At 47.8% G+C, this 23,421-nt stretch overlaps 2 protein-coding genes across 7 annotated transcripts in view; one reads left to right on the top strand and one right to left on the bottom strand.

The window, feature by feature from the left end:
* The window catches only part of Mroh7 (maestro heat like repeat family member 7), a 46,110-nt gene extending 33,473 nt beyond the window's left edge, over nt 1-12,637 (bottom strand). For 3 of the 6 annotated variants that reach the window (XM_031378049.1, XM_031378050.1, XM_031378045.1), the window contains exons 1-3: nt 12,513-12,562; nt 7,297-7,331; nt 5,184-6,356 (exon numbers count right to left, since the gene is read on the bottom strand). In XM_031378049.1, the coding sequence (XP_031233909.1) occupies nt 5,184-6,282 (1,099 nt within the window). In that variant the 5' untranslated portion in view covers nt 6,283-6,356; nt 7,297-7,331; nt 12,513-12,562. The other 3 variants (XM_031378046.1, XM_031378047.1, XM_031378048.1) reach the window with 3 other exon arrangements.
* Nucleotides 12,638-18,963: 6,326 nt separating this feature from the next.
* The window catches only part of Fam151a (family with sequence similarity 151 member A), a 14,381-nt gene continuing 9,923 nt past the window's right edge, over nt 18,964-23,421 (top strand). The window contains exons 1-2 of the mRNA XM_031378051.1: nt 18,964-19,143; nt 21,027-21,173. Of these exons, the coding sequence (XP_031233911.1) occupies nt 19,017-19,143; nt 21,027-21,173 (274 nt within the window). The 5' untranslated portion in view covers nt 18,964-19,016. The remainder of the gene's footprint in view (nt 19,144-21,026; nt 21,174-23,421) is intronic.

Below are 23,421 nucleotides of genomic sequence, written 5' to 3' on the forward strand. Positions count from 1 at the left end.
ATCCTGTATAAATAAAAATCTCTGTCTCTGTCTCTCTCTGTTTCTCTCTCTGTTTCTCTGTCTCTCTGTCTCTCTCTGTCTCTGTCTCTCTCTGTCTCTCTCTCTCTCTCTCTCTCCCCCCATATCTCTCCCTCTCTCTCTTCCCTCTGAGTAAAGAATCCAGGTCACCAGGCAGTGGTAGCGCACACCTTTAATCCCAGCACTTGGGAGACAGAAGCAGGTAGATTTCTGAATTCGAGGCCAGCCTGGTCTACAGAGTGAGTTCCAGGACAGCCAGGGCTATACAGAGAAACCCTGTCTCGAAAAAAACAAACAAACAAGAACTCCAAGTCTTGTACATGCTATTCAAGTGTTCTATCACCTTTAAACTAAAAAAAAAAAAAATTAAACCAGGCATAGTGGTTTATGCTGGTAATCCCAGCATTTGGTAGGCCTGATGAAGGAGGATTGCTGCAAGTCTAAGACCAATCAAGACTATCTAGGGAATTTCAAAGCCTGGGCTACAAAGTGACACCCTGTATCAGCGAACAAGTGGAGGAGGAAGGACAGAGGGAGGGAAGAGAAAACAAAAAGTGGACAAAGGATGTAGAATAGACATTTCTCTGGAGAAGGCCCTCAACCTCAGCCACCACCCCACACCCTGGAAGTTAGCTGTTGGTGTCAACTTGACGCAGGCAGGAGTCATCAGAGAGGAAGGAGCCCCAGCTGAGGAAATGCCTCTATGAGATCCAGCTGCAAGGCATTTTCTCAACTAGCGATCAGTGGGAGAGGCCTTAGCCCACGGTGGGTGGTGCCATCCCTGGGCTGGTTGTCCTGGGTTTTAGGGTTTTACAAGAAAGCAGGCTGAGCAAGCCAGCATCAGCTCCTATCCTGACTTTCTTCAGTGATGAACAGCACTGTGGAAGTGTAAGCTAAATAAACCCTTTCCTCCTCTACTTGCTTTTTTGGAGGAAAGAAAACGAAAGCCAGACAACACCTCCCATATCCCTGGACTCTGCTACCTAGTTTAGTCACTGACCTCAGGAGCTCCATATTGTTTTCACTTTTCCTCCTTCTGGGCTCTCCTGGGTCTCTCTTCCCTATGGTTACCTTAACCCCAGGAACTCCAGGCCTGGTGAAAATCTGAAGACAAGAGATCCAAACAACCCCAGATACCAGGGGAGTTTCTGAGCACCAGCAAATCCTCGGCATGGCCACTGAAGTAAGAAGTGGTGGCCATAGCAAGCAGCCCTCTATCACTGCCATGGGAATCCCCAGATCTCTTAACCCTAAGCTTTGTTTCCCATCCCTGTGTAACAGAGACCACTGAGAGTGGCCGTGAGACAAGTAGCAGGAAGTGAGTCCTCCAGGATCCTCCATAGGACTCCTTGGAGAAAAAGCTCTCTTTTGCCTACATCACTGCTCGCCTTGGACTTTAGGGAACGTGTCATGACACTGCATCAGGACTTCCTGGAGGCAGACTTTTGCCCTACCTAACTCTGGCAATGGCAGCATTATTTAAAACAACCAGAAGAGGGTCTTCTGGCAAAGTTACTTGCCTCCAAACCTGATGGTCTCAGTTAGATCCAGGGACCCACATAAGAGAACTGACTCCTACCAGTTACCTCTGACCTCCACACACTATGGGGCACACACACACACACACACACACACACACACACATACACATAAATCAATCAATCAATCAATGTAACTTTAAAAAATAAAATAGCCAACAGAGGCATGAGGGTATGTCTCTGCTGGAACACTGCTTCCCTCACATGCGCAAAGCCCTGAGTATGATCCTCATCATATAAAACCAGACATACTGGTCCATGTAGGTGATCCCCAAATTCCAGAGTCGGGGCAGAATGGTCAGAAGTTCAAGGACGCTCAGAGCTAGTCTGGGGTGCAAACGCCCTGTCTGTAAAGAAAAAGAGAGATGGAGAAAGAGAAGAGAAGGGGAGGGGAGGGGAAGGGAGGGGAGGGAAAGAGAAAGAGAAAGGAGGAGAAAGAGAGACCAAATATATAGAAAATTCAAATGGCTGTCAGGATGTCACCTTTCCTAAGTGACTCAGGTGACTCAGCTCACTTCCATCTTGCCCTGAACTTGCTTATCTTTGGTTGGTGTCTGTGGGCCAGAAGTCTCTCCAGCTGGACCAGCCAAAACGAGTTGAAATACAACTTCCATATAACCCCTAACTCTATAACAATCCCATCTTCACACTAAATCTTGATGTCATGAGCACACACACACACCCATCATCACCATGGCAGTTTACAACTGCCGTGAGAGCATCCAGAAAAACAATACAAAGGAGGAAAAGAAATTCCCAGCCATTCTTCACTGATTCTCAGAAAAGATGTGAACATTGATCCCTTCTTCAGCCCATCTCTCCTCTCATCTCTCTGACTCTGTATCTATGACTTCACTGTCACCAAGTGAAGAAGCTGGTATGTAAGCCTCCCTCCATGCTCCTCCTATATTCAGCCAAGAACAAATCTTCAGATGGGCGTAGTGGCAGTAAGGAAACCGAGGCAGGAAGACCGAGAATTGAGTCTAGTCTGAGCTACATAGCAAGGTTAAACCTTACTTTTACTGGTCAATCAAGGATCAGTTTCAGGCTGGCGAGATGGCTCAGCAGGTAAGAGCACTGACTGCTCTTCCGAAGGTCCTGAGTTCAAATCCCAGGAACCACATGGTAGCTCACAACCACCTGTAAGGAGATCTGACGCCCTCTTATGGTGCTGTCTGAAGATAGCGGACAGGACAGTGTATTATGACGGAGCGAGCGGGGCTAGACTGAGCAGAAGTCCTGAGTTCAATTCCCAGCATCCACATGATGGCTCACGGCCATCTGTACAGCTACAGTGTACTCATACAGATAAAATAAATAAATAAATTTTTTAAAAAAAGATCAGTTTCATTGGTTCTGTGATTCCAAAGAGTAAAAATGACCCAATATGAGGTAAACATCATCATCATCATCATCGTCGTCGTCATAACTAGTAACAAATAGATAATATTAACAGAATGTAGGTATCATACAAGAGAATACTTTCCAGATACAAGAATGAAGCACCGATCCATGCTGCAGTGTAAACACAATGTGAAAATGCTTTGCTGTATGAAATGAACCAATCACAAAAGGCCACAAGTTATATAACTCCACTTGTCTGTTTGGTTTGTTTTTTTTGTTTGTTTGTTTTTGAGACAGGGTTTCTCTGTATAGCTCAGGCTGTCCTGGAACTCACTCTGTAGCCCAGGCTGGCCTTGAACTCAGAAATCCACCTGCCTCTGCCTCCCGAAGTGCTGGGATTAAAGGTGTGCGCCACCACTGCCCGGCTATAACTCCACTTGTCTAAAGCATGCAGACTGGGGATGTGAGCTCAGTGGCAGGATACTAGTTCAACATGCCGAAGGCCCTGGGTTCAATCCTTAGTATCAAAAATGTATTAGTTAGTTTAAAATAAAGTCTTCAAGGCCCAGGGGTAGTTTGCAAGCTCCTATGATCCCACATATGGAAGGCTTGCAAGTCTGAGGCCAGCATGAACTACACAGCAAGACCTTGTCTCAAAGTAACAATAGTAATAATGAAAGTGTTTGGAAGAGTGATGGCTAGTGAATCTGAGTGGGGTTTTAAGATGGGTTTCTCACCCTAGTAGGTATGCATGTATAGTTACAAAGCCATGAGTTGATTTGTTTGCTTGCTTGCTTTTTACTCTGCTGAGACAGTCTCATAATACAGGCTGGTCCTGAACTTTCTGTATAACCCAGGCAGGCCACATACTCCTGCTCTTTCTGCCTTCATCTCTTAAGTGCCAGGATCACAGCCTTGTACCACCATGCCTAGAAGTCATAATTTTTTCAAATCACAATATGGGGTTTGGGGAGATAGCTTACTCAGTAAAGTGCTTGTTTTACAACCATGAGGACTTGGTTCCAACCGCAGGACCATGTAAAAAGTTGGTATGGAAGTCTGTATTTATAATCTCAGTGCTGTGGGGCTGGCGAGATGGCTCAGTGGGTAAGAGCACTGACTGCTCTCCCGAAGGTCCAGAGTTCAGATCCCAGCAACCACATGGTGGCTCACAATCACCCATAATAAGATCTGATGCCCTCTTCTGGTGTGTCTGAAGACAGCGAGCAGGGATGGAGCAAGCGGGTTTGATTGGAACAAGCAGAGGTCCTAAAATCAACTCCCAACAACCACATGAAGGCCCACAACCATCTGTATAGCTACAGTGTACTCATATACATAAAATAAATAAATAAATCTTTAAAAAAAATAATAATCTTAGTAGACAGGTTTCTAGCCAGCCTCTAGCCTACTCAGTGAGCTCCAAACATGGTGGTCTCAAAACATGAGGTGAATGACTCATAAGGAATGACACTTGAGGTTGATCTCTGTACACACACACACACACACACACCACAATATGGTACAGAAACAAAAAAGAAATATTGATTGATCCAGATGTGGTGGCACACACCTGTAATCTCTCCGCTTGAAATGTGGAGATGGGAGAATCCTGGAGCTCAGGTTTATCTTCCAGTATGTAGCAAGTTTAAGACCAGCATGGGCTACATGAGACCCGGATATGAGAGAAATACCAACTGAGAAGTTATATAGCACAGACCTCCTGCATATCGGTAGGGAGGTGTAGGCTCCGAGGTCAGGGCCTGAGTGGACTCCTCAAAATCTCTACAGAGGCAATAGAGCTGAGCTCAGAGTTTCCCTGCCCCTCTGGTCAAACTTCAGCCTATACAGAAAATAAACTATATTTTAAATGGGGGCATGTGACTAGTGGGTGTGCTCAAGATTTGGATAGAATGGAAAGATCGTTGCCCAGTAGCACACATATTTGATTCCAGCACTGAAGATACAGAAGCAGGGCATCTCTGTGAGTTCAAGGTCAGCCTGGTCTACATAATGAGTTCTAGGCCTGTCAGAGCTACATACTGAGACTTTCCCCCCCAAAAAAGAAACGGGTTATCATACTACAGTTAAAGAAATTGATACCCGAGAAGGCTGAGTAGTTCCCAAGTCATACAGTTGGCCAAGAGGCTGATGAGGGAGCATGGTGATGACCACTGTGCTATAACTGCCACCTGCTCCCCTCTTCCTCTCCACTGCCTTCCCAGCCGTATGTATGGTTCTGAATATACAGTCCTTCCAGGCTATCTCCTCATCCTTACTCACCCTCGGGGGGACTTCGGAAAGCTGTGACGCCCTGCAGGCTGTCCCACTTCCCCAGATTCTCCTCCAGGGGCATGGTGCGGATGCTGTTGTCTTCAGAATAATCTCGATGGCTGCTCAGGGTCAGGGTGGAGGTGTCGGTCACCATGAAGCTGGAGTCCATGCTCAGGGACTCGGAGCCCATGATCAGTGTCATGCAGGAAGACGGAGAGAAAGTGGAGTTGGGTACTTGGGCGCTGGAGTGCAGGCTGAGACCTTCGCTGGAACCGTGAATTAGGCTGACACGTGAAGCGTGAGTGACTGTCACATTTAAACCAGACTTGGGTTGGCTGTTGGAAGTCACATTGATGGACCCCTTGGAGCCTGTGTTCCAGGATGCGCTCAAGGCTTCTTTAGAAACGGATGCAAAAATAGTGTGTGAAGTCAACTTGATGGCCTCGTCTGAGTTCGGAGCTCTGCCCAGGTTCATCTTGGAGATATTCCCAGGGTGCAGACGGTCCAAAGAAGTGTTGGAGGGGAGAAGAAGAGGCACCTGTGAGCCATGCCTGGACATGTTATGACTCCGGACCAAGGCTTCTCTGGAAAGAGCCCTTATATATAGGTTTGGCTCAGGCCTGGAAGGATTAGAGTTACTCTGACCCAAACCAAAAACCTTGCTTGAGAGGCACTTGGAGGCATCCTCAGAGCATGGCCTAGAAGAATTCTCTGGACTCAAAACAGTGGCCTGGGTAGAGCTGGGGCTTTGAACTGGTTTCGAGTCTGGGCAGAGAGTCCCTGCGGAGTCGGGCCCAGAGGTGTGGTTCAAACTCTGGTCAGCAGCGTCCACAGTGTTGATCTGGATGGAGGGTGGAGTCGTGGCCCCACTGGCATTGGGGCTGGGGATGTCATTAGATACTGGGCCAGAGCCACCCTCTGGGTCAGGACTCAGAGGTGGATGAAGGGCCGGAGTGACAGTCAAACCATGTGCTTGGGGAGGAACAAGGTCTGGGGTGGGCTTAGGTATGGTGCTGGACAACATTCCTGGAACCTCACAGGAGTTAGGACTTGGTGTCTTCTCAGGGTCTTCATGGAGAATGAGACTAGCACCCCGACTCAGGGCCATGTCCAGTCTGGAGGTCTCTCAAGGCCACTGTCCCTTTTCTCCAGTTGCTGACTGTGGGGATCCCTGCAGCACTCCTGAGAGAGAAGATGAACACAGCCTGCTAGCACCCGTCCTATGCCCGGCATAGATGAGGGCCTCTTCCTACCAGCCCCCCTTTGTAAATCCGGCACACACCAGTCCCCTTTACTCTCTCCACTCCATGGCATGGACACTGAACTCCTGACTTCCTGACCATACCCTGCTCCTCACTACCTCAAGTCCTGAGCACGTGCACGGGAAGATAGGTACCTCCCGCCATCCCTTGGGGAGCTCAGCTCTCCTACTATTGTCCTGATCCCCCTTCATGCTAATGACTGACTGAGCCCCCGTTAGAGACAAGCTCTGTTAGAGAGCTGCAGTGATTCTAGCCAGACATGGTGGTTCCCACCTGTATCCCCAGCATTTGGGAGGCTGAGGCAGGAAGACAGTCCAAAGTCAGCCTGGGTTATTAGTAAGATCCTGCCTCCAAAAATGTAAGTAAGAAAGAATGGAATAGAAGCAAGGGAAAGAGAGAAGGAAATGGGAGAATGGGAAGAGAAAGAAAGAGGAGATGAGAGGAGGAGGAGGAGGGAACTGGGGTGTCCTGGATCCTGCAGCATCACCAACTCCCAGACACTGCCAAGTACACAAGCCAGTCATCATAAACAGGCCAATGAGCAATCTCCCCACCTACAGGTTGAACAATAAGAAGATATTTTGCTATGGATTATCCAATTCTCACCCAACCCCATGTGACCTCAATTCACCAACATAGATCCTTGAGTCTTGGGACAAACCAAGTCATTAGAGCTACTCTACATGTAGTCACAGCCTAGAGTCTCAAAGGCAGGAGCTTCCATTCTACAGCCTGGCAAGAGTACATACGACAGTGATGAAAACAGAACCTACTTGCCCAACAATGTAACTGTGGGTAAATTCCCCAATCCTCTGGCACCTGATCCCACCTCCCCCATAGGATCTGTAAGAGCAGCTCACCTGACAGCATGGTGTTCTTAAGCAGGAGTGGGCCCCTAGAAAGACATGAAAAAGAAATCATGTCAAGACAAGAGAGACCAAGACCATTTCTATGCCACCCACGGGCTAAACTATGGCTTCTTGTTGTCCTTAGAGCAGAGTTCCCAGTTGTTAGCAGAACCTAAATGGGTCTTCTATATCACCCTGCACGGCCCTCCTTAAAGCCCTCTCCTCTCCTCCCACTCCATCATTTCAGATCTGGGCCTTCCACAGGCTGGGCTCCTCTCTTCCATTTTCTATCCTGGCTACCACTTAAATCTTCACCCTTGTAGATTCCCTAAACAGGTGAAGGCCACCTGTAAGAAGCTCTCAGAGTATCCCACTGGCTTCTCCTTTCCTAGCACACACATCTGGCTTCCCTACTAAGCAAAAAACTTGATGCCCACAGGAACTGTTTCTGTGAGGTCTGGCATAGCACCTGCGCACAGAAAGCGCTTGGTACCGCTTGAGTTCTTGGTTTGCTTTCTTCAACATTGCTGTGCTCATCCGTTCCCTCACTAGCTCACTTTCTTTCCCATTAACTCACATACTGGTTCCCTGGATCATTTGTTTGTTCCACCAACCTGTATCTATATGGCTCGGCTTTGGAAGGGTCATACACTTGATGTCATGAAGTCCCAAGTTCATGGACACTAGTGAACTTGTGTCATGCTCATCTTACTAGTGTATGTGAATGAATCTGGACCAGAGACTTTTCCCCAGTGGCCCTACACCCTTCAATAGCTCCCTGTCTTATAGAGACCTTGCCCTTACAGTGGCTTTCCTTTATTAAAAGAAATATTTCTATTCCTTTCTGCTAAAGGCTATGACCAAAGTCCAGACCTTGGTGCCAGGGGGGCCATATGCACTCCTAATACCTGATGCTTACAAAGCAGGAAGGAGGCCTTAGCATTGCCTCCAAAATCTATTTCACCTGTAACCAGGGAGTTGAAAACGTTTGGGCTCCTTGATGTTGAGTCCCTTGCCAAAGCCCTGGTCTTAATTTTGTACTCATAATTTTTCTTCCTTTTACTTGCTCAGAGACCTACATTTTGCTCTTCATCTTTTTTCTCTCATATATACAGGTACTTGCACATATGTGTGAATGTGTGAGCGCGCATGCGCACACACACACACTCTCTCTCTCTCACACACACACATACACCATAGCTATCAAAGGGAGGCATTTTTGACCTGGAGTAATACAGACTACTATGGCCTGTAAGGCAGTGAGTAGGGCCTAGGTCTTAGCAGACAGTCTCAAGCCTGGCTTTCCCCCTCTTTTCCAAAGGACAGATTGACAGGACAGACCAACTCTCTCTGACACATTTCTCCTCTCTCAGCTCTCCTCTTCCATCCAGCCACAGGAAGACAAACAAGTCCTCAGAGAGTCCAGAAAGTGGAAGAGAACTCATGGCTTGCCCTCCACCACGTGGGAATTGCTCACTGAGAGGAATGAAGGGAAGTAGGATGTGACAGCACATGCCTTTAATCCTGGCATATGGGAAGCAAAGGCAGGCGGTCTCAGTGAGTTCCATGCCAGCCTGGTTTACATAGCAAGTTCCAGGCCAGTCATGAGTGACATAGAGAAACCCAGTCTCAAAAAAAAAGAGCAGGGTGGAGGGGGTGGGGGTTGCTGGAGACACAGCTCAGCAGTCAAGAGACTCACTGGCTGTCTTCCAAAGAACCCAGGGTTGATTCTCAGTGCCCACATGATGGCTCAGAACCATCTCTAACTCCAGTTCCAGTGATCTGACACCCTCTTCTGGTCTCTGTAGGCACTGCATGCATATATGGTACAAACATAATTCAGGCAAAAGGCCAAACATCCATTTTCATAAGATATTTTTTTAAAATTAATCTTTAACAGAAAGAGGAGCAGAGAGTATCACACATCTGTAATCCCAGCCCTCAAGAGGTGTGGAAGCAGGAAGTCCGGACTTCAAAGCCATTATGGGTTAGACAAGGCTTTGCTTTACAAAAATAAACACCACGGTGTCTGTTTAATGTGTATGTTTTGATGTGTTTGGACATATGCACGTGTATGGAATACTGTCACCACAGCCAAGTACTAAACATATCCTGTTCCTGTTTCAGTGATCTCTATTTGAGTGTGCTACTGTGTGTGTGTGTGTGTGTGTGTGAACATTTAATAGCTGGACATGGTAGGGCACACCTGTAATCCCAGAACTAGTAAACCTAGGTAGGAAGATCATCATGAGTTCAAAGCTAATCTGTAATACCCAACAAGTCCCAAGATAGGCTGGGCTACATAGACAGACCTTGTCTAAAAATGAACAAAACTTCATATAAGATCTAACTTCTTAGAGCTTGGTGTATTCCAGTGCATTTTGATTCCAGTGCTCATAAGGATGAGAACAGAAAGTCACAAGTTCAAGGCCATCCTGGGCTACTAAGACCTTGTTGCAAACAAGAACAAAGTCAGGCATGGCAGCTCACACCTATACCTGGGAGACAAAAGTAGAAGTACTGTGAGTTTGAGTCCAGCCTGAGCTACATAATGTGTTCCAGGTTAGCCCATGATAGACAGTATGACCCTATCTCAAACAAAGAAATAAAATAAAATACACTGTGCATCTCCTTAGCTTGTGCTCTTCCAGCATCACTGAAACACATCCTCTACATTGTCTCCCACTTCTTCCTCCCCAATAACCGAATTTTTAAAAGCTTATCTGATGAACTCAGTAGTACAGTATAGAGACAGAAGACAGAATCCTGAACTCAAGGTCAAATCACTAAGATCTGTGTAATCCATCCAGGCATGGTTGTGCATATCTGTATTCCAGTACAGAAGAATGGGAAAGAAGATACCAGATTGTCATCCTCTGATACTTAGCAAGCTCCTGGATAGCATACCTCAAATAAATAAATAAATAAATAAATAATAAATAAATAAATAAATAAATAAAGAGGCTGAGAACTGGAGCAATGGCTCAACAATTAAGAGCACCAGCTGCTCCTCAGAGGCCTCATATTTGCTTCCCAGCACCACATGACAGACAGCCCACAACCATCTGTAACTCTAACCCAGGAGCTCCGACTCCCTCATCCAGCCTCTACGGGCACCAGTAAACTATATATGCATGCAGGTCCAACATACACACATACAAAATAAAAACAAAGGGCTGGTGAGATGGCTCAGCAGTTAAGAGTACCAACTGCTCTTCCAAAGGTCCTGAGTTCAAATCCCAGCAACTACATGGTGGTCCACAACCATCTGTAAGGAGACATGACACCTTCTTCTGGAATGTCTGAAGACAGTTACAATATATATATATATATATATATATATATATATGAATATATATAATATTATATATTTATATAATATATAATGTATTATATATTATATAAATATAATAAATAAATAAATCTTTAACAACCACCACAACAAAAAACAAAATAAAAACACAGCAGTCATGGTGGTGCACACCCAAGCCTCAGGAGACAGAGGCAGGCAGATCTCAGTGAGTTTGGGGCCAGCCTTCTCTACCTGGAAAGTTCCAGACCAGCTAGGACTGCATAGTGAGACCTCCACAAACAATAATCTATAATAAATATAAAATAAAAAATTCACTTAATATAGGCAACAGGGGGGAAAACAGATACTTTGTTATTGATCTCAATTACAAGGTATCTAGCATTCTACACTTTAGTGTCTAGGGAGGAGAAAGGACACTGAAAAGCTTTCCAAGTAATAATGGCTGAAAATATTCCAAATAGAAGATATAAGCATCTAGATTCAGACAAAGGGAGCAAACCTGGGGCAAGCCTAAAGAAGTTCATGCCAAAAACACTAAAGACAGCAACCCAAAGAGTGGTACTGTTTTGTTATTTCTTTTTATGTTTGTTTAGTTGGTTTGATTTTTTTTTTTTTTTTTTTTTTGAGACAGGGTTTCACGGTGCAGTCCAGGCTGCCTTTAACACCGCTAAGTAGCTTAAATAGTCCTTAAACTGGTGAAGCCCTGCCTGAGCAACTGAGGGCTAAGACTGAGGGCTGAGAGTATGCATCACCAAGCCCAGTCACCATTAAAAAGGAAGACATCTTGATAGCAACCAGACAGTATTACCTATGGATGAACAGCAGTTTGACGCAGGGAGGAGTCTGCCCATGGGTCTCTGGGTTTCTTTTAGCAAGGCCTTCAGGCCATAGACAATTCCCTCCCCTGCCCAGGCCTTGAACCAGTTTTCAACCATTCTCAACTTCTCTGGTGTCTCAATGTGTTTGGCTTCTCTCTTGCTATGGGACCTTTCAATGCCTTTTTCCCCATGAGATCCCTCAGCTCCCCCCTTTACCTTCAAGCCCTTCATCTGCTCATGCCTAACAGTCACATTTCAGACCAGCTCGATGCCTCCCTCCCCAGAAAAATCCTCCTGAGATCCCAACCGCTGTTGAGGAGCCCTCTTCCGTGATCAACCCCTCTGTGTCAGTGGGTCTTTCTGTTGTCTTCGTCTCCATCCTAGAAAACGAACTGGGTGTCTACCTTGTTATGCCTGAATTCCCATAACACAGCGTGGTGCCAGGCACAGAGCAGGCATTCAGAAAGCATTCAGGAGATAATGAGTGAATGAAAGAATGGATGAATGAATGAATGACCGTTCTTCAAAATAGATATCACTGCCCTCATTTACTAGCACATTAACGGAGACTGTTCAGGGAGCTGGTGATTTGTGTAAAGTCCCCAGCAAGTGGCTTCTCAACCCTCACTCCCTGCCCCTGTAGCACCACAGAGATCTCTAGGGAATCTCTTATTGGGAAAAGTATCTTCCAGATTCTCACCCCATTTCCTCTGCCACTCGGGACATACCCTGCCTTCCACAAATGTCCATTCACACCCCACCCTTCCCTGGGCAAGCAAAAGAAGAACTCTGGCCCCAGGTCCTCTGCACCCCGTCCACTGGTCCATGGCATCCCCTCTGGCTCTTCTTACTCTCTTCCCCCTCACCTTCCCTGTTCTCCCATGCTCTACTCTCAAGACAAATAGCGTCCTGTGAGCCTTGAGCTGCTGGTGTGTTACCTCCACCTGGGGCATCCACATGGCAACAGAAAATTCAACTTTAATCCAAAGGTATGAAGTAAGAACTGTGGACTTAGAGCCAGATGGGAGACTTTTACCTAGTGGGGGGTGGGGTCTAGGTAGTAACTGCCTTGTGGAGGCTATAAAGGCTGACCCTACCATTGGTACTGTCCCGAAGCCACCCTTCAGCTTACCTGGGCTCCCCGCAGCCCAGGCCGGGCTTATAGTCTTTGTGAGGTCACCATGATCCGGAAGTCCCCCAGCCAATAAGACTCCTGCTCCTGCCCACACAGTGCAGGGGAGCAAAGGAATCCTTAAAAAGAGAGATGCGGGCAGCTGGTGAGATGGCTCAGCGGGTAAGAGCACTGACTGCTCTACCGAAGGTCCTGAGTTCAAATCCCAGCAACCACATGGTGGCTCACAATCACCTGTAATGAGATCTGATGCCCTCTTCTGGTGCATCTGAAGACAGCTACAGTGAGAGAGAGATGCGTCTTCAGACTTCCACTACACTAAGACAGGACCCTCTTCAAACGAAGGCTGGTTCTCAGAGGGCTTTCAAAGAACCACAGAACATCTGTGACCTTAGATCTCTGTGTATTCAGGGGTGACAAGTGCTTTGGAGCCAGGCAATCCGGGACAAGAAATGTCAAAAGCCAGGACACCAATGAACCCAAGTCCTTGATCTTTTTCTTGCCTCCCCCCTTGCTTCATCCAAAGACTGATAATGTGTGGAGTAGGGTGGGGTGGAGGACTGGGCCCAGAGAGACTCACCATGTGTGACTTGGATTCTGTGGTGAGGAGAGTAAGGCCCATGTCTCTCTCTTCCAAGAACAAGGTTTTAATGACAATCAGTAAGTAAATGATTAGGAAAAGACAGAAACACTTTGAAAGCACCAGTCCCAAAATGAGAGTGAAACCATGCATGAGGTCATGTTCTTGTTTGGACTCAAGTTTAGAAATCTTGGTATTCTTAGATGTGAGACATCCTTTGTTTGGAGACAGGCTGTCCAAGGACTGGTCTCATTAGACTGGCTCAATGTCCCCAGCATCTTCAGCTCCCGCCAGTGAATGATAAGCATGGTTTTAACATGTATTTATCGTGTGTGTGTGGGGGGGGTTACTTTATAATACATGACTCCAGCATATGGAGGTCAGACCTGCTGCAACCTGTTCTCTTTTCCACCATATGGGTCCCAGGGATCAAACTCACGTCATCAGGCTTGTAGCAGGTGCTTTTACCAGCTGAGCATCTCACAGGCTCCTGATTGGCATTCTTGAATGCTCTCCTGTCTGCCCTGGGCTCACTCTTCCTGCCCTGACTCCAGCCCTGCATCCTTCCCGCTCCTGCCCACACCCAGGCCCAGCTCCTCAGTTCCCTTCTGTTGCTTCAGGAGCCAGAACTTCTCCTCTCTCTCCTCCTTTCCCACAGCCTAGAAACACAGGTTTTCTCTTGCCTAGAAAAGTCCTTCCTAGAACTGGAGAGGTGGCTCACTGCACTGACTGCTCTTCCAGAGGATCTGGGTTTGATTCCCAGCACCCATACAGTGGCTCATGATGATCTGTAAATCTAATTCCAGAAGAACTGGAATTACTGGCATTCTTGGGCACTAGTCACACACATAATGCATAGACATAGCTGTGGGCAAAACACCTTCACACATACAATAATAAAGCCCTTCTTTAGTCATAGCACACACCTATAACCCCAACACTAGGAGCTAGGAAGATTATGAGTTCAAGGCCAGTATGACCTATAAAGTGTATTTTTGTCCCTAGACACAAAGGCCTGTAATCCCAGCTACTCAGGAGACTGAGACAGGACAAATGTTGAATGGGCTTCAAAAAAGTCAAGGTCACCAGATGCTGTCTCACTAAAGTCACTTTGGCACCTTAGTGAGACTATGTCACAAGGTAGAAGAAGCTCAGAGTTAAGTTCTCTAATAGGAAACTTAACCTAGCATTTGTGAGGCTCTAGATCCAATCCTAAAAACTACAAAAAAAAAAAGAGAGAGAGAGAGAGGTCCTTCCCGTCCGGGTTCAGATGCTGTCACTGTGAGATCAGCCACATCTTCGACTTCTCTCCCACCCCTAGCATAGCAGGCAGGTTCTCTGCTGTGACTATTGAACACAGGAGACCCCAGGTGGAGCCAGACAAGAGAAGCAGCTTCCTGCCACTAGGCCTAAGGCAGCCTGATTTACGGCTATATATCATATCTAATACCTTCAATAAACTAGCACAGAGCAGCCTCACAGACATTCTGGGAAAGCTGTCCCTCTACTCAGAGACTACTCCCCTTTAAATCAATTAAAGTAAGGCATTTCCTTTATTTTGCACTAAAAAATATCTATTGAGCTGGAGAGAGGGCTCAGCAGTTAAGAGCAATGACTGCTCTTCCAGAGGTCCTGAGTTCAATTTCCAGCAACCACATGGTGGCTCACAACCATTTACAAAGGGATCCAGTTCCCTCTTGTGGTGTGTCTGAAGACAGCTACAGTGTACTTATATAAAAAAAAAATTTAATTAAAAAAGGGGGGGGACTGAAGAGATGGCTCGGTGGTTAAGAGCACTGACTGCTCTTCCAAAGGTCCTAAGTTCAAATCCCAGAAACCACATGGTGGCTTACAATCACCTGTAATGAGATCTGACGCCCTCTTCTGGTGGCGTCTGAAGACAGATACAGTGAATTACACTGGAGCAAGCAGGGCCAGTTCAATTCCCAGCAGCCACACACATGATAGCTCATGGCCATCTGTACAGCTACAGTGTACTCATACACATAAAATAAATAAAAATAAATCTTTAAAAAATATTTTTAAAAAAAATCTCTTATTTCTGGGTGTGGTGGAGCATGCTTTTAATCCTAGCACTTGAGAGAAAACCCAGGCAAGTCTCGTGAGTTCCGGAACACCATCTCAAATACACACACCAAGGGAGATGGGAGAGGAGAGAAGCACTGGTTTGGCCTTGCTCTTGCCTCTGCCTCCTGGATGCTGAGATTAAAGGGGGGTGCCCCCATGCCTGGCTTATTCTGGCTCTGCCTCCTGGGTCCTGGATTAAGGGCGTGTGCCCCCATGCCTGGCTCTTTTACTATTAACCTCCCATACGTGACTCAACATCTTCTTGACTTTTCCAAGAAAATCTTAGAAAGCATCACTTTGACACAACTAGCTCCCCAATAGCTCAAACACTAAAAATACCTTCAGAGCCGGGCGGTGGTGGCACACTCCTTTAATCCCTTTAATCCCGGCACTTGGGAGGCAGAGGCAGGCAGATTTCTGAGTTGGAGGCCAGCCTGGTCTACAGAGTGAGTTCCAGGAGAGCCAGAGATATACAGAGAAACCCTGTCTCGAAAACAACAACAACAAAAAAAAAAGAATACCATCAGAGAGCATCTACCCTGGTCCCTACCCTGCTCCAGCCTCACTGTGCCCTATAAGTGACTCCCTTTCTGCCACTTCCAAAAATTCATACTGCCTTTTTCATTTCGGGAAACTTGAACCCATGTTCCCAGTCGTGTTCACTCATATTTGCTGTAGAGTAAGTAAGTGGTTTCCTCTTTTTTCATAGTTCTTGGGATGTCACAGGAGGGAGCTTGCAAGCCAAGAGAAGTGTGTGACCTCTGAGCTGCTCCTCCGCCCTCCTTTTACTTTGTATTTTGGAACAAAGTCTAAGTTGCCTGGATTGGACCTGAACTCACTCTGTATGCCACACAGGCCATGAACTTGTGATCATGCATCTCAGCCTTCCTGGTAGCTACAGTTACAGGCTCACACTATAGGCTTAGCTTGTTAAAGCCTTCCATTTTTAATTTGTTTGCAAGCCTGGGAATTTATCCCAGAGTTTACTACATGCCAGAGAAGTTTAGTGGTAGAGTAGATCTACCACTAAACTACAGCCCCAGAAAACCCCTTTTTTTTTTTTCCTTATAGTAAATCATGTCTTTGTGATCATGGGAGCCCCAGCCCTTGGCCAGGTTTTCAGCTGCTGTTTCAAAGGGCAGGCACGGTTGGTCCTCTTCCAGTCACCTATCTACTGGATTAAGGGAATTTATCTGACAATAAAGGCCTCAATCTCTCCCCACTGATGCTGGGGCCCCTTTACCATCTGCCTTTACCTGCCCAGTCCCTGCTCTCTTTATTTATTTATTTTTGGTTTTGTTTTGAAAAAAAAAAAAAGTCTCACTAGATAGCCCCAAAGGGCCTGGAATTACTATGTAACTTAACAGAGATCAGCCTTCCTGTGCCTCCCGAGTGCAGAGATTCAAGGCATCTACCACCAGCCCTGGTTTGGTTTTGTTCTTTGAGACAGGATCTTCTTCCCCATAGCCCAGGCTAACTCATCATCCTCTCATACATGCAGAAGTCTTACGTGTCTGATGAATTCTTAATGAGGGCACATACGACCAGCACCCAGGTGTAGATTTATCACTTTGTGGGTAAGTGGTTGTGGGTAAGATGGCTCAGCGGGTAAGAGCATTGACCGATCTTCCAAAGGTCCTGAGTTCAGATCCCAGCAACCATATGGGGCTGAGGATACGGCTCACTGAAAAAAGCACTTGCTGTACAGACATGAAGACCTGAGGTCAAATCCTCAGCACCCACGTAAGACCCACGTAAGGAATCCAGCGCTGAGGAAGCAAAAACAGGGGAGACCCAGAACAGGGTGACTAACTAGAGTCATCAAATCAACAGCTATAGCTTCAAGTGAGAGATCCTGCCTCAATATACAAGATGGAGAGACATCAAAGAAGATGTCAAATGTCAACCTCTGGCCACCACATATACATATATAGACCACATACATATACATATACATATACATATACATATACACACCACATGCACATGCCATATACATGCAAAAGAAAAAAACAGAACGCTATGAGAGCCCTACTTGTGTTCAGTTGTCTTTTGTTTCCCCAGTACTAGAGATTGAACACACACACACACACACACACACACACACACACAGCAAATGCTCTAGTTTTAATTTTTGAGATGAAGTCTCAAGGTTCCCAGAATAGCCTCAAACTTGCTATGTAGCCGAGCATGGCCTTGAACTCCGATCTCTACCACATAATCTACACTTCTGAACACAAAGGGCCCTCCTGAAGAATTAAGTTTTAAGCCAGGCATGATGGCTCACATCTGTCATCCTAGCTCTTTTTCCTTTTTGTTTTTTGTTTTTGTTTTTGTTTTTTGAGACAGGGTTTCTCTGTGTAGCCCTGGCTGTCCTGGAACTCACTCTGTAGACCAGGCTGGCCTGGAACTCAGAAATCCGCCTGCCTCTGCCTCCCAAGTGCTGGGATTAAAGGCGTGCACCACCACTGCCCAATGTTAGTCTTGAGAATCTGAAGTTGGAGGCTTACTGTAAATTCAAGCCAGTGTGTTCCAGAACAGACTGGGTTATATAATAAAACTCTGTCCCAAAAATAAAAGTAGGGGGGCTGAAGAAATAGCTCAGTGGTTAAGAGCACTGGCTGTTCTTGCAGAGGACCCAGGTTCAATTCCCAGCATCCACATGGTGGCTTATAGTCACTTATAATTCCAGTTCCCAGGGATCTGATGCCTTAGGAACTCCACAGGGACTGGCACACCAGTGTCAAACATCTCATACAATGAACATAAGTATATCCGGCTGGGTGGTGGTGGTACATGCCTTTAATCTCAGCACTTGAGAGGCAGAAGGGAGGTGGATCTTTGTGAATTCAAGGCCAGCCTGGTCTAAAAGCAAATCCAGGACAGCCAGGGCTCTTACACAGTGAAACCTTGGCAGAGGGTCAGGGGTGAGGGCATGGGGGAGGTTAAAGCAAAAACTACATTTCATTTGTTGTCATTGGTAATACCAAGAGAGCTGCTCACCTGTCACCCAGTACCCGGCTGTCTCCTAACCTCTAAGCCAAACTTCCTCTGCACACTCTCGTAGCTGGCTCTTTGACTCCTCTAAATTCCCTGGCCTGTGAAATAGAGATAGTCCTTAACTTCTTTCCTCCATTGCTTCTAGAACCCTTTCTGCTTAAGCAGGTGGTTTAGCCCTGCCCATGCTTCAGAGATGGCCGGCACTTCCGTAGGTTCACATGCCAGGGCTATCAGCTGCCATCCCAGCCCTGTCTATCAGCCACCATCTCAGATAAAAGGAAATTCATGTCCCCAGGGCAAATCTAATCTGCTCTTGTCACTAACCCTTTCAGGACCTAGGGATTCCCTGGAGCACAGCAGAAACGTCTAGGTCGAGGAGTAAAGAGATGGCCAAGTTCAGTTGCTTCCTTTCACGCAGGAGTAAAACAAGGCTTAGGAGGACATCGTTGGGTTGCTCTAGGCCACCAGGAAACCCAGACCAGCTGGAATAGATCTCTAGCCTCCTACCCTTGCACCAGGGGTCGGGGCTGTCTCCAATCCTCCACTGCTTCCTGATGTGTTCCAAGTTCATTTGGGAGGTGGCAGGATTTTCTGCTTAGCTTGATAAGATCTGGCCTGGGTGGGAAGAAGAGACTAGGAGGAGGGCAGGGTTTCTGAGCCCTCTCCACCCAGCCAGTGGGAGTGGCCATACCTGAGTTAAATGCTGCTGCAGGCTCACCTCCCACCAGATCTCAGCTACAGGGAGCCTGGGAGACAGTGGCTGTGGGATCCTGAAGGGAGCTCTCCTGAGTGAGGGTCACGATGTCTTGTAAGCAGTGGTGCTCCAGCAGCCAGGCCAAGTGGATCCTTGCTGGCAGTGTCAGTATGACACTGGTGTTGGCCATTTCGATGATCCTGGGCCTAACCCTGTATCAGCGCACCCAACCAGGTAGGACCTCCCCTCTCCCTGCACATCCTCCTAACTTCTCATCTCTTACCTCGCCGAGCTCTGCCCACGTATCCAGCTCTACTCTGCTTTGATACTTCAGGTCTACCAAGTCATCCAGAGTAGAAGGTGCCATTGACGTTCCCTTGTTCACTGCTTCTTAGCCTAGATCTTAGCCTTCAGCTGAGACCTCCTGTGCTTTTGGAGACAATCCTTGGAGTCTTTGTGAGCACTCTAAGCAGACTTCACACTCTTCCTGCACATCTGCTGGTCTCTGCAATCTCTCCTCTCTCTCTTTTTTTTCCCTTTTGGTTTTTCAAGACAGGGTTTCTCCGAATAGCCGTGGCTTTCCTGGAACTCACTCTGTAGACCAGGCTGGCCTTGAACTCAGAAATCCGCCTGCCTGTCTCTGCCTCCCAAGTGCTGGGACTAAAGGCATGTGCCACCACTGCCCAGCTGCAATCTCTTCTTGATAGAGGGCCTTCCAGCCCTCCAGGAACAGCCTCCCTCCAAACCTATGCCTCAATCCTGAGTCTATCCTGATTTGGGGGCTTTGCTCCCTACCCTTCCCCTCTGCCCCCCACCAGCACTGCCCTCAGAACACCAGGGCTCTCCCTACCCTTCCCTCTGCCCCCCACCAGCACTGCCCTCAGAACACCAGGGCTCTCTCCTAGATCCTTGCAGGGCTTCTATCTCCAGTGGGCTCTTAATAGCCACTTCTCTTTGCAGCCAGATAGCTTCTATTTTATTTTGTTTTTTTTTTGGGGGGGGGAGGGGGGTCAAGATAGGGTTTCTCTGTGTAGTCCTGAGTGTCCTGGAACTCACTCTGTAGACCAGGCTGGCCTTGAACTCAAAAATCTGCCTGTCTCTGCCTCCCAGCTTCTGGGATTAAAGGTGTGTGCTACCACCGCCCGGCTCAGACAGCTTTTTCTAAGCAGCTCCTCTGGTAGCATGCCTCGCAGACCTAATTCCTCCATGGGAGGTAGCTTTCCTTTTCCATGAGGACCAGCAAGGGCCATCGTTTGTTCAAACATTCTTTCCGTGGCTAAGCCTTCACTGTTCTTTCAGTCCAGAATCATCTATATACTTCTGTCAAGTGTATAGATCCCTCCAAGTACCTTGTGTCCCCTTCTCTTTTAAGCTCTCCCTTTCCTGATGGTCCAAGGGTTTCTGTGGCCTCAGGAAGCCACACAGCTCCCTGTCTTCTGGGCTCTCTCTCTCTCTCTCTCTCTCTCTCCCTCTCCCTCCTTCCCTCCCTTCCCTCCTTCTCTCTCTCTTCTTCTTCCTCCTCCTCCTCTTCCTCCTCCTCCTCCTCCTCCTCCTCCTCTTCCTCCTCCTCCTCCTCTCTCCCACTCTTCCCTCCTCTGTCTGTGTGGAGAGGACAGTTTATGGGAGTCAATTTCCTCTCACCATGTGGGGTTCCATGATTAAACTCAGGCCACCAGCCTTAGAGGCAAGTGCCCTTACCGGCTGAGCTATCTCCACAGCCCTTGCTTGTCTGATTTTTGAGGCAAGGACTCATGTGTCGCAGGCTGGTCCCCAATACCCCCTTGTACCCAACGACAACCTTGAACTTCTGATTGCCCTGCCCCACCCACCCGAGTGATGACAGATACACATGTGACACAACAAGCATATGAAAGACTTGAAGCTTCCTATGTATATATTCCTGGCTGGTCTCAGACTACTGCCAATCCTCCTGCCTTGCTTGGCCTCACAACTGCAGGGATCAGAGGCATGCACCACCAGGCCAGGCTCCCTGTACCTTACTGCATGCACCAGGGGCTGTGGGTCATGCTGTCTGTCTACCAGACTGAGTGCTAGGTTGAGCGTGGTAGGATTTTGGCTGAGCAAGAGATGATGGTAACAACCCCGTGGCATTCCAGGCTGTGAGAAGGATGCGGTTTGCCGTCCTGATGCTGACATGCTGGACTACCTGATGAGCATGGGCCAGATCAGCCACCAGGATGGCTTGCTGGTCACCTGGTACCATGCAGCCAACAGCAAGAAAGCGATGGAGGCCGCCCTGAACAGTAAGTCTAGCCATCCTGCTTGGGGTCAGGGGGACAGTTGACACTGTGCTCATGGTAACTCTCTGGTGGCTATCTTCATATGCCTGCCACAGTCTCCCTGAGGGGACAGGGCTGTGGGCTAAGTTCACTCAGGTTGAACAGTAGGTAAGCTCTAAGCCCTGGATCCAGGTGCTAATTCCAGGCTCATCACTATGCTGTATTCACTCCAACAACCCTCCTTCCGCCTGTCAGGGACTGATGGTTCCCACTAAGGAGGCCATTGACTTCCAGGACTGAGAAGCCAGAGATGTGAACCTGACAGTGTTTCTGAAATGGGCTGTGAAGGACACCTGAGCAGCTCCTTAGAATCTGCATCAAAACAATCATGGTGGTCCTGTGGGTGACAGGCACATACACTCTCCTCACATACTGCATGGAGGCCCCTGGAGCCCATGCAACCTGCTTGTGGGAATCATTCATGGGAGAAAAACTGAAGCTCAGAGAAATTAGGTTCTGCTGTCAGAGAGGTGAGGCCCACATAGGTCAGCCCCACAGCCCCAAAGTCTGTGATCTGAGTGTCTGGGTTGGGTCATGGGGAAACATTCTATTTGAGGGCTGTTGAGAAGTCATGGAGGACTGGGGTAATGGTCCCTGGCTTGAGTTTGCTTCAGGAAGTGTAGGTCCCCCATTCAGCACTGTGGGTGTGGCCTGAGAGTTCCTGGGCCACTGGTGTCATGGGACCCCCTTGTGAGAACTGCCATTCAAACAAAATTTTCTTACTGACCTATAACCCAAGACCTCAAGAACCTGAGGCAGGAGAATGACTAGTTCCAGGCTGGCATGAGCGACATATCGAGACCTTGCCAGAAAGAAATGGGAGGGGGAGAAAGGAGGGAGATCTCCCGGTTTCAGATGAGTACCCCAGAATATCATCCAGGGTCACACATAGGTCGGATGTGGAGGTGACCCGGCACTCAGACTATGGATTTTGCTCTGGCAGGTCACCATACAGCGGGCTTGACATGTGGCCTGGAAAGAACTGGTTGAGTGAAGGCCTAAGTGGCAAGTGGGGAGAGGACAGGCCAGGCTGGGAGACCCCCCAGGCCACCACTACTTCAGCTGTGTGTTCAGACAGCTGGGCCTTGGTCAGGAGTGAAGGAGCAAAGGAAATAGCAAGCTTTAACATCAACCATGCTGCTCAGGCTTACCCAGGAGACACCGGGTGACACCGGAAAGAGAAATGTCTCCTATCTGAAACAACAGTGCTAACGCTGAGCTGCCACTTCTGTTTCTTCACCTGCTAGCTAGCCCCTTCTTCTTTCCTCTGGAAAAGAGCATAGACAACAAATTCTGTTGGCTAAAGATGAAACTGTCTAAACTAGGAGCCTGCAAAGTTTAGCTTGTGGGAAACTGCTTAGCTCTGTGTCTTACTTAGTCAGGGTTTCCATTCCTGCACAAAAACATCACAACAAAGAAGCAAGTTGGGCCGGGCGGTGGTGGCGCACGCCTTTAATCCCAGCACTTGGGAGGCAGAGGCAGGCGATTTCTGAGTTCGAGGTCAGCCTGGTCTACAGAGTGAGTTCCAGGACAGGCAGGGCTACACAGAGAAACCCTGCCTGGGGGGGGTGGGTAGGGGAGCAAGTTGGGGAGGAAAGGGTTTATTCAGCTTTACACTTCCCACATTGCTGTTCATCACCAGAGGAAGTCAGGACTGGAACTCAAACAGGTCAGGAAGCAGGAGCTGATGCAGAGGCCATGGAGGGATGTTCCTTACTGGCTTGCTTCCGCCTCTCAGCTTACTTTCTTATAGAACCCAGGACTACCATCCCAGGGATGGCACCACCCTCAATGGGCCCTCCCACCCTTGATCACTAATTGAGAAAATGCCTTACAGCTGCATCTCATGGAGGCACTTCCTAAGAGGCTCCTTTCTCTGTGATAACTCCAGCTTGTGGCAAGTTGACACAAAACTAGCCAGTACACTGGGAAAAGTTTCCTTTGGGGTAGGGATTAAAAGACCACCCTGGGATGGTCAACGGTCACAGGGACAAGATGTTAGTGCTATATGAGCTACAAAATCCTTCTGGCCAGCCCCAGGCCTATTTAAGCAGCAGCTAAAGGCTGCAGATGGTGGTGGTGCATGCCTTTAATCCCGGCACTTGGGAGGCAGAAGCAGGCAGATTTTTGAGTTCGAGGCCAACCTGGTCTACAGAGTGAGTTCCAGGACAGCCAGGGCTACATAGGGAAACCCTGTCTCGAAAAACCAAAA

This window comes from Mastomys coucha, unplaced genomic scaffold (genome assembly GCF_008632895.1).
Source record: "Mastomys coucha isolate ucsf_1 unplaced genomic scaffold, UCSF_Mcou_1 pScaffold18, whole genome shotgun sequence".
NCBI classification, from domain to species: domain Eukaryota; kingdom Metazoa; phylum Chordata; class Mammalia; order Rodentia; family Muridae; genus Mastomys; species Mastomys coucha.